Here is a 13,393-nt window from a genome sequence, read left to right on the forward strand (position 1 = left end):
CACTTGAGAGAAAAGATTAAGTTCTAGCAACTGTATAAAGTAGAATGTTGACTTGGAACCTCATACCATTTTGCAAAAGAATGACAGAAATTGGTAACATTCACCAATACATGCAAGCACAAATTCTACGAATTCGTAATTCTGCACCAAAAACGGATATGGACATTATGTAGAATGCATATGATAAAGCACTTAAAGTTGACGAATATTTTATATGAGCTCCCAAATTACATGAAGTTGTTAGAGTGTTTACGAGGGTTTTGCAAATGTCCCACTCACAAATCAACGAGAAGAAAGGGGAACGAGGAAAGGGGAAAGGGGAACGAGGAAAGGGAGAAGAAAGGGGCCCGATCTTTATTAGTCATATCATAAGAAGCCAACAAACACTGACACCGAAGACAACACAGGGGAAATTACTTGTTCTTAATAAATGAAATAAGGAAACGATAAATCAATGCAAATGAAAGTGGATGAAGAAACAACTTGCCGCAGGTGGGGAACGATCCCACAACCTTCGCATTTCGCGTGCGATGCTCTACTAATCGAGCTACCACGGCGCCGTTTCCTCATCCACTTTCTTGAGTATTTATGTTTCCTAGTAGAACCTAGGAACCTAGTTTCCTAGCAGTAGCAGTAGTAGTGTGAGTGTTAGTTAGCGCCACCACTCACAGACCTTGGCGGCAGACGTAAACATCCTTTCTGCTGCAGGCGTCACGGGAACGTGACCTTTTTGGGTGAAGCCAACCGGTCAATAAACCCACACATGCTACCTGAAGGCATCAATGTTGCCGGATTCGAGACCTCGTTATGTAATGAACGAGTTGTTTTTTCATTCACTTTCATTTTCATTAATTTATCGTTTCTTTATTTCATTTATTAAGCACAAGCAATTTCCCCTATGTCGTCCTCGGTGTCAGTGTTTGTTGGCTTCTTATGATACTACTCATAAATCAGTGATACATTTCGGAGAGGTATGTGATACGCTATGTTGTACGCCTTAGATGACTCAGAAGGTGCAGCTTGCGGAATTTTAATATCGTATATTATTGATTAGTTGCACAGTTGTAAACTTGGTACGGATCTTTTCTCAAATGCTGCTAGTTTCAAGAATCTTCGTAAAAACAATTTATCTAATAAAAGTAAAATGTGCATTTTATAGCCACTATAGATCTCCACTTTCTCTTTTAAACACAGCAAACCCTAGTCAAATTTTTTACTTAAATATACGTGCTAGCGTATGTGCCGTAGTTCAAGCAGCTTGAAAAAAAGTATATATATATATATATATATATATATATATATATATATATATATATATATATATATATATATATATATACTATTTTTTCCACGCTGCTTGCACATACGAAAAATATATTTTTTTTTTCTTTTCCCCGTTGCACGGAGCCTTACATCGATATGCACGTGAGCGCGTTCTGCGCATACGTGTAGGCCTGATCCACGAAGCACACTCACGGTGATAGTAGGGCGGCCTGAAGGTGTTCTCGGCCACCGACCAGCGCGGCGGGAAGATAACGAAGTCGGCGATGGCCGTGCCCGGCTTGGTCGAAGGGCAAGTCAGCACCGTGAAGATGGACGGGTCCTACATTGCCGAGGGGTAAGAGATCAGTGCCCAGTCAGGCGAAGATGCTGACAACAAGCACTTTGCGGAAGTTTAGAAAGATGGAGAGAGAGAAAACGAATAGGGGTAAATAAGAAAGGGTAACCGAAAGAGGTTGCCAAGTTGGCTACCATATGAAGGAGAGACAAAGAGTGAAAACGAGAGACACACGAAGAGAGGCCAATGTGGCGATTCCCGCGTTATTTCTGCTTCTAAATATATGCCAGTTTATAGCTGTTATATTTATTAAAATTATGCAGTTCCAACGCACATGTTTGAATCTACGTGAAGTGATGCTTTCGTGAAGGGCTCAATTAAGTTCTATAAAACTAAATGCGGTGGGTACGTTTATGCTCACTTTTATCCCATGCAACCTCAGATCTCGTGGAATGCTTATGTTCATACACCGCACAGGTCACAACTCCAATGTCAAGAAATATTGAGGTTTATATCCACTGCACCGTTCGTATACGCTTTGCCGAAATTCAAACGGAAGTTCTAGGCAATGCACGCAGTGTAACGTCGACACAGTCGTGTCTGGAGGACAAAGGCGATCTTTGATTCTTACGGTGAGAAGAATGGTGAGGAGAGGCGCATGGCGGAGGGAAGTACGAATGCGGAAGACCGCGAAAAAGCCGACTATTATTGGCTCGTTTCATTCTTTTTTTTTCCTCTTTGGCCCGATGGAAACGAGTGCTCATGTGCGTCCTCTTCTCGGCGAGACAGCCCCAGCAGCCACGGTCAGCGAAGCCAGGGAGGGTTTGCAAAGAAAGTTTAGCTTTAAAAGGGCACCAAGGAAAAAAATATTCAGTCAGATTAGACCCGACAGATAATTGGTCTAGAATTATATCATAGTTTTGTGTTTGCCACTAATATGATTTTGATGTGTGAAGGACCGGCAATGAAGGTTCCATTGCTGATCTTCAATTTGAGCCGCCCGCTCCAAAACGAACCAGTTTGCGTAATACCCACGTGGCCTCCCTCTGTGGCGCGCTCTGTAAATCAGCCAGCGCCGACGTCACACGACAGGTTATCTAGTCCAAAATAGGTGGCGCGAACCCGATTTACCTTTTTAACGCGATAGCGTTAAGGGCTACGTGTGGCACAAAATGCTTGTAGCTGATGTGGACACATCTGGCATATACCGGAGCAAATTTTCCAAAGCTCCGACAGCCAGTGCAAGTGAAATAGAGAAGACGGTTTTGTCGAAACAAAACAATATTGAACACCACAGCGAAAAGCAGAACGTGCGCAACACTCACTAATAAGCTACGTTTCCCATTTAACAGTTTATAGTAATTTCACAGCCCACACAAGAACCGCGGAACAGGAGCGATCTGGTGGGCAACGTCTGTAGAGTTACAAAGAATCCGCAAAACGCCAATTGCTTTTCTGTCATCTGTCCTTCAAGAAACTCAGTGCCCTTCCAATCTGTGAAGACGGATGACCAGCGAAGCTGTGCATGTGGGCCCCTTAATGGCGAATTGCACCTCCGCCGCAGGTCGGCCCGACATTGCACTATCTTCGGGATTGTTTTCTACATTCAGAGACTATAGTGGGGAAAATATCCCTTAACAGCTTCGCTGTGAAACTGTGTGGCGAAGCGCGTCAGTGATCAATGTTTCATTGCTCCATATAATGCTCGGAGGCTTTAACATGCAGCTAATCAGTCAACAAGCCGCGTTGCGCAACTGGCATTAGATACACAGCACTACTCCCGCAATCAGCCACATATAATTTACCTCGACGAATGGCAGCAAAGTTCATTGTGGCTGGGTTGAGTTTACGTCAGCAACGCTACACATGCAAGTGGCTAAAAAACAGAGCAGCGGATGCTTGTAGCCAAGCTAACGCCTTCCCGCACAGATTCACATCCAGTACTTACGCAGCCATAATCTATGGCCGAAGCTGTGTGAGAAATAAAAAGTATCACTAGTTTTGCAGCCACCACATGTGGGATTTTTTTTCTGCTCTGCAACGAGTCATTATTATGCACGAGCGAAATGTGTTTATATCACCGTTTATAATGGCTATTCAGAGCTTATCCTGATCGTTAGAATCAGTATTCAGATCGGAGCTTAGCCTGATCGTTTTTAGGATATCTTATTACTTCGTTTTTCTTCGTGTCTCAAACGGAAGCGTGTCAACAAACTGCAGCACGTATGTTGACACGCTTCACGTCGAAACAGGCACGTATGTTTACGCGGATTAAAAGCTTTCCGGCTGGCACACGCCTTTTTTGAAACAGGGTCAACGACTACGCTGGTGCCATCATTCCTAATTTTCGGAAGTAAATAGTAAACTTTTTTTTTTATCCTGGCTTCCATAGGAGGCGAAAAAAACTATGTTTGTGTTGTTGCTCTTGAAACAGGGAACGAGAAAGTAGCATAAGGAAAAAGCAGGGAGGTTAACTACGCCGAGCCCGGTCGGCTGCCTGCACTGAGGAAGGGGAAATGAGGCGGAGGGAAGTGCACAATGGGCACCACGTACGTACGCACAATCAAGCGTTCGTCCTTAAGTTATCACAGATGGTCACACAAGCTGGTTGGTCTCAAGAAGCATAGCAGTGCTTTTGTGGCTCTGCACGTTGCAGACGCACGAGGCCGAGGTCCCGGGACTTACCGCTCTGTAAAATACTTGTCATTTAAGTACCTCCGGGTGACGGGGCACTTGTACGTACCTGTACTTTAAGTGCCGCCTTGAAGTGCCTCGAGTATCGCTGGGCATCGAAAAGCTAAGCTCTGCTGCTAACGCTGCTTGCGCGTCAGGGTATAGTGGAGGAAGCAGCAGACACGTGACGTTGAAGGTGGCGGCGGTAACACGTTCAACGAAAAACTGATGACTCACGCAGTGATCGTAGGAGACTGTGTTGATGGTGTTGAACTTGGCCAGGTCGTACTTGTAGGGAACGTAGTTTCCGTGCCACGCCACCACGTCGAAGGGCGAGTGGTTCTGAAAAGGAGGAAAGAAGAAAAAGGCTGCATTACTACAATTCTTCATTACTTCATTACAATTCCTCATGCTTCATTACTAATTCTTGGACTTACTCTCCAAGATTTACTTTCCACCGGAATACACAGTTCATAGGTGTGGCCGCGTGTATGATGCACGCTTTAAATATGGTGGTGGCGTGCTAGTTGCCGTCCGGAACAATATTAGCATTATAAGGCGTGCGGACGTTGAGATCGTACCAGAGACTGTATGGGTTGAAATTCATGTTAAAAGCTGCCAGAATTTGTTCTTCTGCGCAGCCTACTTCCCTCCTAAGATGAGTAACGTGCAGTTTTCTGGGCATGTGACTAACCTAGTTGAAGTTAGTGATGTTGCCAGATATAATGTCCTTGTAGCTGGCGATTTCAATGTTGCGTCTATCGTTTGGGATCCTTCACGCACGACATCCGTGCCTTTATCATCCCCTCGCTGCGATGCGCTGTTCTTCTTTATCAGATTTCTTGGATTAACGCAGTTTAATACGTTTCCAAATTCCGCTGGGAATGTTTTAGATATGACTCTGGCTAATTTCTGCGTTGCTGATTTTCCTGTTGCTGTTAGCGGTTTGGTTCCTGTTGACCATTGGCATGTTCCGCTCGAATTTGCAATTTTTCTGGAGGCGACTCATGTGTTGAGTGAGCCTGTTCGCTCATTTGTTTTTCCAAACCACGATTATCTAGGTCTTTGCCACTACTTGAATGATGCCGACTGGTCTGAATTATACCGTGTTACAGATATCAACAAAGCAGTTAGCATCCTTGCTGATAATGTAAAATGTGCTTTGGAAGCCTTCATTCCCTGCAAGGAGTTTCGTCCTGCTCGCTATCCTACGTGGTTTTCTGAGGAATTACGTGGTCTACTTCGTAAAGAGCTAAGGCGCCATAGGAAGTTCAAGACAACTCAATCATTGGTACGAAAAATTTAGTGTCTTGCGAAGCCAGGTGAAATGCGTAATGCGCAGAGACAGTGATGCATACGTTAAGTTTGTCGAAGCGCGCGTAAAATGAGATCCAACATGTTTCTGGTCCTATGTAAAAGATCGCAGTTCTGAGCGGGGTGAGATTAATGTCATAAATCATACATCTCCTGCGGCATTCTTAAAAACTGCGACAACATCGCCAATGCATTCGCTGAACATTTTTCCTCAGTTTTTTCTAAATACAGTGCATGCTCCTAACTATGGTGACTGTCAGGATAGCTTCACTGACCATTTCAACATTTCAAGTTTTGCAGAACACGATATCGCGGCGGCCGTAAGTAAGTTGAAACCAAAGCATTCTCTTGCTTACGACCGCATACCAAGTTTTGTTCTCAAAGGCCGGTCTATTTTTGTTCCTCTCCTTACGGACATTTTTAACCATGGGTTTGCGAACAAGTGTCTTTCCTTCTTGTTGGAAGAATGCAATAGTTGTGCCAGTTCATCAAAGTGGCAGCATGAGCGACGTCAAAAAGTATCGCCCCGTGTCACTCTTGTCTCCGTTTGCAATAGTATTAGAAATGGCTATGTTTACACGTCTGTCGCTTTTCTTTGGGCATAAGATTAGTGTATACCAAACTGGCTTTCTTCGTGGTAAGTCTGTAGAAACAAACCTTGTTTCTTTTCTTGATGCTGCATAACCCGCTGTTGCTAACCGGGCACAGACACCGTATACTTCGACTTGTCAAAAGCATTTGATGTTTTTTCTCACGATCTTCTTGTCCATAAACTCTTGAGTTACGGCCTTAGTACTAGCCTATGCACGCTTATTAAAGACTACCAGTCAACTCGGTTAAATTATGTTCGCGTTGGCGCTAAGTGCTCTTTAACTTATGAGTTAGCTTCCGGTGTTCTGCAAGGGCTGATCTTAGTCCCATTATTTTTTAATATCTTTGTTAATAACCTTGAAAAATGTTTGCGTTATTCGCGTCTCTTCTTATATACGCTGACGATATTGAACTTTACCGTGAAATATAATCAGGGCAGGATTGTGAATTGTTACAGGAAGACGTTAATTCTGTTGCGGAGTGGTGTGCTTCCAACTTATTGCGCATTAATCGAACTAAGACACTTGTTGCTTCCTTTAATCGCAAAATGTGCGCTTTACTATACGAATACTCACCTGACAACATTCCTTTGAATAGAGCGGGTTTTACGCACGACTTAGGAATATTGGTTTACTCCCTGCTAACTTTCGCAGAAGTTTCGAACAAGCATCGGTTATGTATCCTACAGGAAGTTGGACCTCATATCAAGGATGACTAAAACGTTTACGAATGTGAACTGCGTTATTCTCTTGTATTCTTCTTTCGTCCGCTCGAAGTTAGAGTTTAGTTATGTTCTATAGAACTGTATTAATTTGACCAATGTTGCAAAAAGTGAATGTGTTCAGCGACGTCTCATTCGTATCCAGTACGATCGATTTCTCGGACGCCGTATATTTTATGCCCATGAGCGTGTACTGCGCGTGTTTAATATCAGACCCCTAGAAGTAAGGCAGAAATGTCATGATTATTTATTTTTGTGTAAACTAATTCACTTCTACTGTTCGCGGTTACTGTCAGCCGTAACGTTCTGCGTGCCTCGCCCTAACCTGCGTAATCCTAGCATCTTCTACGTGAATTCCTCTTGCACCTCAAACGCTATATAACACGTCTTATTACACAACAAAATAACTTGCGTGATGATCTTGATATATTCAGCTCTACTATTTGCTCATTATCTGACTTCTTTCACTGAATAATTAAATTTTTGTTGCACTTTGTACCACTCTTGTTTGAAATATTCTGTTTTGTTTTTCGGTTTTATGTTCTTTGTGCAACACAAGTGCACCAATATTAAGGTGTAAAGCTGTTCTTGGGCACTTTAAGAAAATAAATAAATAAGACTGGAGTGTCATTTCACGTAGACTGTTAACATAGCAGACGTGTACGCTCCCCGGCAATATGAAAGGCAACACTTGATCTGCGTTCGAACAGCGGTTCTAGCAAACGTGTAAGTCAGAATCTCATGGTGGTGATTATGATGAGCATTATTATGCAGCCGCCGTCGCCGTTTGAAGCGTTTGAAGGAAAGAAAAAGTTACTGTTATCTGAACAGTATATACCACACCTGTTCTATTATTAGTTTGTCCATGACCACTGTTCTAGGCGTCGCTCACTGTTTTTAGTGTTGTTGTTAAAGAATTTCACGCATAGAACTTTTTTTCGTTACAAGCACATACAAGGAAACTATTGGTGTTGAACAGAAACCGGGTGTTCCCTTCCGTTTTGGTGGGGTGTGTGCCGTCATCGACCACTGAGACCAACAACATACGAAATTTATGGGCTCTGACGACTCCACCGTGAATGGTCGCTGTCACACTATCGATTGATTCGTTTGGTGTTCTGGCATCAGGAGCTCCTCATCGGGCCGTCAGGGACACTGTAGTTCAGTTTCAACGATTCGTGAGAAGTTGTTAGTTGTAGAAGGTAAGTTGCTGTTCTTTTACGACTCTGCTGCAGCTTTTTATCATTATTTTGCTGCAGAAAAGAAAAAAAGAAAGACTAGAGGTACTCCTTAAATTGTAAGGGTGCTTTTGGGTAAAAGCCCACATCCAAGGTATATCAAGGTGGTAGGCAACAGCGAGTAATTCATGTCTACAAATTTTTCATACAAAAAAGCTAAGACCCTCCCCCAGTTACAAAAAGAAAATACTAAACGACACACTGAAATTTGCGCGGTGGACCAATATGGTGAGATACAAACTGCACACTATTCGCAGCAGAATGTGCACGTACCCCTGAGAGTAGTATCAAACTACACGTGTTCGTCTCGGTTCCTTAGTCGTGTGTGATATAATGGTCATTCTAGCTCTCATTTTTTCATTATTTTTGCTTAAAGTTTCACTTTAGTGCAAAGCAAGCGCCGACGTTGTTTCCCCCTTTTTCCGGGAAATGACGTGGCGGAAAATACGCTTCACAGCAGATTATAACCGGCTCGGCAATGTCTTGCTCGTTGCTGGATTTCGACCCTCATAGCAGAACCAGGAGACTTATTGTTCTTTTTTTCTGCATTCAGAAATGTTCGCATAGCTCAGGTGAGGCTCCAGTATTAGTCAAGCAAATTTGGTTTTGTTAAAGTACAGCCATACTTCGGTTTATTTGATAGTTAGAGAATGCCCCTTTAAACCTCAATACACTGTGGACAGCGCTGCGGCATTTTATAAGAATGGTGCGCAAGAATAACTTTATGAATAAAGGGAAAATCGGACATCCACCCGTTCGTAGCAATTGCTACAAAGGAAACCCATGCGGGTTCCTCGAAAGAAAAGCCTCAAAGTTGAAGAAAAATTCGTCCTGGTCCGGGACTCGAACCCGGGACCACCGCCTTTCCGGGGCAGCCGCTCTACTATCTGAGCTAACCAGGCGGCTAGCAGATGGCAGAGCGAAGTCGAATTTGTCGACAACACGAAGCAAAGGCAAGAGTTTGACGTAGTAGTTCTGCGGAAACCCGCAAGGTGGAGAGAAGTAATGAATAAAGGGAAAATCGGACATCCACCCGTTCGTAGCAATTGCTACAAAGGAAACCCATACGGGTTCCTCGAAAGAAAAGCCTCAAAGTTGAAGATGCCTTTGCTTCGTGTTGTCGACAAATTCGACTTCGCTCTGCCATCTGCTAGCCGCCTGGTTAGCTCAGATGGAAGAGCGGCTGCCCCGGAAAGGCGGTGGTCCCGGGTTCGAGTCCCGGACCAGGACGAATTTTTCTTCAACTTTGAGGCTTTTCTTTCGAGGAACCCGTATGGGTTTCCTTTGTAGCAATTGCTACGAACGGGTGGATGTCCGATTTTCCCTTTATTCATTACTTCTCTCCACCTTGCGGGTTTCCGCAGAACTACTACGTCAAGAATAACTTTAGTACTCTCAGCGTTCGAGGCACGGTGGGCTACGTTAGCTTTAGCCCTACGTTATACGGTGTCTCTGACAGTAAAACATTTGAAACAGTAACAAAATTATAGGACACAGACGATGACAGGAACAGCGCCTTCTTTCCCTATCGCTGTGATCACTCTGCCAACGAGCCATAACGTACACACTAAACATTTTAACACCCTTAAGGGTGTAAATCAGTTTGTCGCCAGACGAACACCCTAAGGGTGCTGTTGTCTACACCCTACAGTTGGGGTGCCACTATAGCACCCTAAAGGAAGGGTGTCCAGCAAAATAAATTTAGGGTGTAAGGGTGCTCGTCCAAATTAACACCCATCTGTGTGGGCGTTGGAAGGGTGTACACCCTTTTATTTCTAGCGTGTATGGAAGGCAGATTCGGCAGTACACGCCTTCAATTACTACTATGTACAGCGATCCTCACGCAACTATTGCGTGTGCCAGAAGGTTCAAGTTCGGCTACCAAACGCACTGTCGAACAGCCGGCCTTGAAGCTTCGATGGGCATACACAACACCTATACGTGTGGATCACATTACATATTAGTAATTCATGGTGTATATTGGAAAACCTGTCTTCGCTGCACAAATACAACCTAGCAAACTTGACACTTTTGTGCATGTATATCAACACCAAGGTTATCACGATTTCCATATCCAAATAATATGCAACACAGACTGGTAAGATATATGCTGCATTTTCAAGAAAACGCAAATATATTTATTGCATGCTGCAACATATACAAGTACAACATATACATAAATCACATGAAATATAAACATGCACAATCACCAAACACATCGGTAAGTACAAAAACATGTACATTCCCCACAAAGGTACCTAAAATATATGTATTGATCAAATCTGTTATTAGAGAAGAAACTATGTATAGCGGCACTGAAAGAGCCTGGGTTGATTCGCAGTGTTTTGGGCCACATAAACGAATAAATTTTTAGTATTAGGCTCCAGTGAACGAAAATTCAAGTTTTGATGCCTTAAAAAAAGGCATATTGCAAAGGTGAATTAGGGAAGCAATTGAAATGCAGAGCAAACGCACAAGAAAGGCACGTGTTATTTTGTACACTAATGTAATCGCAAAGCATTATGAAAAGTTTGGAAAGTCGATGTAAAGCATAACTGGCCAACATTTTTCAGACTGAAACAATACTTTCCAAGCATAGACATGCTTTAAGTGAAGTTTATGCCAGAAGCCTTATTGCTAATTTTCTATTTCCAACAAGATTACTTGAGCACAAAAAATACGTAGAATTTTTTAGTGCCTACATAGTTTGTCCTCTTTTGTGAAACGAGAGTTCTCTGGGCTAAAGGTGCTGTGTAGCGGTTTTTCTAACTACAATACCAGTTTCTATAAATTTTTGTTTTGTAACTCTAAGGCACTGGTACATATACAATATATAGTTTGAAAATAGGTTATTTTCTTACTATAAATCAAAAGAGTGCATATTCCACATCTACTAGTGCCTGGGTGCAAAGTGCAGTAGGAGGCCTGATAAAAACAAACCACTGTTGATTAAACGATTTTGCTGAGCACAAAATGTGGACAGTGTTTTAAAATACATAGTAAATTTCTAAATTATTTGCACTTAGATGCAGTAATTCAAGATTAAGGCATGCTATAGCATGTGAGCATGCAAATTAGCAAATATGGTTTAATAAATTAGCCATACTCTGGTTACTAAAAGAACACAGGCATAGGCAGTCATGCAAAAGTTCAAGTTAAATATCACACTGTTAACATTTGCCAGCAAATGGCCGTATCAAACATTATAATTATACTGAACAAGGGTAGTTTCTTGGGATAGTTTGCAATTAATGAGATAAAATTACGTACAGCTTGAATGACAAGAACTGCGAGAGATGACAGACTGCGCTGACTTCCAACAATATTTAATTATGTTGCCACATCATGTGTATTTGTACAAAAGCGGGCATGCGCAGAATATGAGTCACAAGGGGTGTCTAACAGCAAGTGACTGTACTAACATCGCCCTTTGAAAAAAATAAACATAATTTCTATCTGTTGAGATACAAGACTGCACTAGGAGTCAGCACGATAGAGGGGTCACTAACGCACACACTAACCAGTTTTCTAGTGAAATCTGCTTCTATAGTTTCCCGGATGACCTGTGTCTCGCTAAAGCTTCCGTACCTTCAAAGAGGGGCACGCAGCCGCAGTCCCAGCAATGGATGCCGAAGTGGCCTTGAATAGTGTTATGGACGTTGTTATTGTGCTCTCCTAAATGTTTAGGCGCCTGCCTGTCTGTCCAACAAAGTCAAATGAGATATTGTAAAGCTTTGCCTCCTTAACAGCTTCAATAAATCTTGCTCACACGAGATGCAACATAGCGTTGCTGCACAGGCTGATTGCCTTTCTTGGGTTGGCTACCCTTTGGCCTTAATTTCAGGCATAGCGGAACAGCTTCTGAAGTGCACAAAACATGATGAGCGTGCTCGGTCAAGGAACCAGCCGGTTGAAAGACACAGGTTTGCAGTGCTACCGTATGTTCATGATGTCTCCCATAGGCTAAAAAAGATTAGGGAACCTACAGAAATCGCAGTCCTTTTCTCAGCCCCGGAAAAGCTGGCAAGGCTCTGTAAGTGTGTAAACGCACCTGAATCACATCAGAGTTGTTGCTCTGCCGGGCACAGAAAATGTTTTGCGATGTGTGCAACGAATGTGGTTTCCCAAATTCCCATTTTGAGGCAGTAAATATATTGGACAGATAGGCAGGCGCCTAAATGATCGTTTAAGAGAGCACTATAACAACGTCAATAACACTGTTCAAGGCCACTTGGGCATTCATTGCCGGGACTGCGGCTGCATGCCCCTCTTTAAGATACGGAAGTTTCAGCGAGACACAGCTCACCCGGTAAATTATTGAAGCTGATTTCACCAGAAAACTGGGTAGTGTGTGCGTTAGTGGCCCCTCTATCACGCTGACCCCTAGTGAAATTTTGTATCTAAACAGATAGAAATTGTGATGTTTTTTTTTTTCAAGTGACCATGTTCTTTTTACAATGACTTGCTGTTAGAACACCCCTTGCGACTGGCTTTCATTTTCTGTGCATGACCCCTCTGTGTATACACACACGATGTGGCAACGCAATAAAATATTGTTGAAAGTCAGTGGAGTGTGTCTCTCGCAGTCCTTGTCCTTCACGCTGTACGTCATTTTTTATACTGAACAGCCAATATTGATTCAAAATTAGAAAAATATAGTACACATCTGAGCTGCAAAAATGCAAGTGATGCAGCAAATGGCCTTTAGCTTTCCAAAAGAAAAAGAAATGTTCACGGTTAACCCCGAGGTGCAGGGACTCCATTCTCTGAGCATCTTGACCAATAAATGCAGCGCATGGCATTGCTGGAATCTTGCATCCTGCATTAGCAAAATAAGAAGAGAATCATGAGAATTCAGCCAGTGCAATTACACACGTACTTTGCGGAAAAATGATAATTAATGTGACTGGGCAGAATGCACCGCTCAGGCAACTGGGCAAGACAAGTGAAAGGTAGGAGAAGTTTCTATTTTGCAAATTAAGGAATTGCATGTTACTGTGAATGCTAAACCACTATGTCATTGTGAACACAAGGTACATACAGCAGCAAAAACATAAATTTACAGTAGCCCTTTCACCATAAAAAATAAGAGTGAATAAAGTTTAAAGACTACCAATGACATCTCTCAACAACAGACATTTGTCCAAGAGTGTGTATGTGACCTTAATACAAAATTGACATTATGAAATCTGCAATATATCTGCATTACACTTTATAAGTACTGCAGGTGAGAAGCTTACGGGATATGGCACATTAAGAGTTAAATGCACAAGGCATTAAAAAATGACTGTTTTTACA

General features: G+C 42.7%; 1 protein-coding gene across 1 annotated transcript in view; it reads right to left on the reverse strand.

The window, feature by feature from the left end:
• hgo (homogentisate 1,2-dioxygenase) overlaps window positions 1-13,393 on the reverse strand; it is a 68,139-nt gene that overhangs the window by 17,838 nt on the left and 36,908 nt on the right. The window contains exons 11-12 of the mRNA XM_075695519.1: window positions 4,469-4,573; window positions 1,477-1,603 (exon numbers count right to left, since the gene is read on the reverse strand). Of these exons, the coding sequence (XP_075551634.1) occupies window positions 1,477-1,603; window positions 4,469-4,573 (232 nt within the window). The remainder of the gene's footprint in view (window positions 1-1,476; window positions 1,604-4,468; window positions 4,574-13,393) is intronic.

Source organism: Dermacentor variabilis, chromosome 6, assembly GCF_050947875.1.
Source record: "Dermacentor variabilis isolate Ectoservices chromosome 6, ASM5094787v1, whole genome shotgun sequence".
NCBI classification, from domain to species: Eukaryota; Metazoa; Arthropoda; class Arachnida; order Ixodida; family Ixodidae; genus Dermacentor; species Dermacentor variabilis.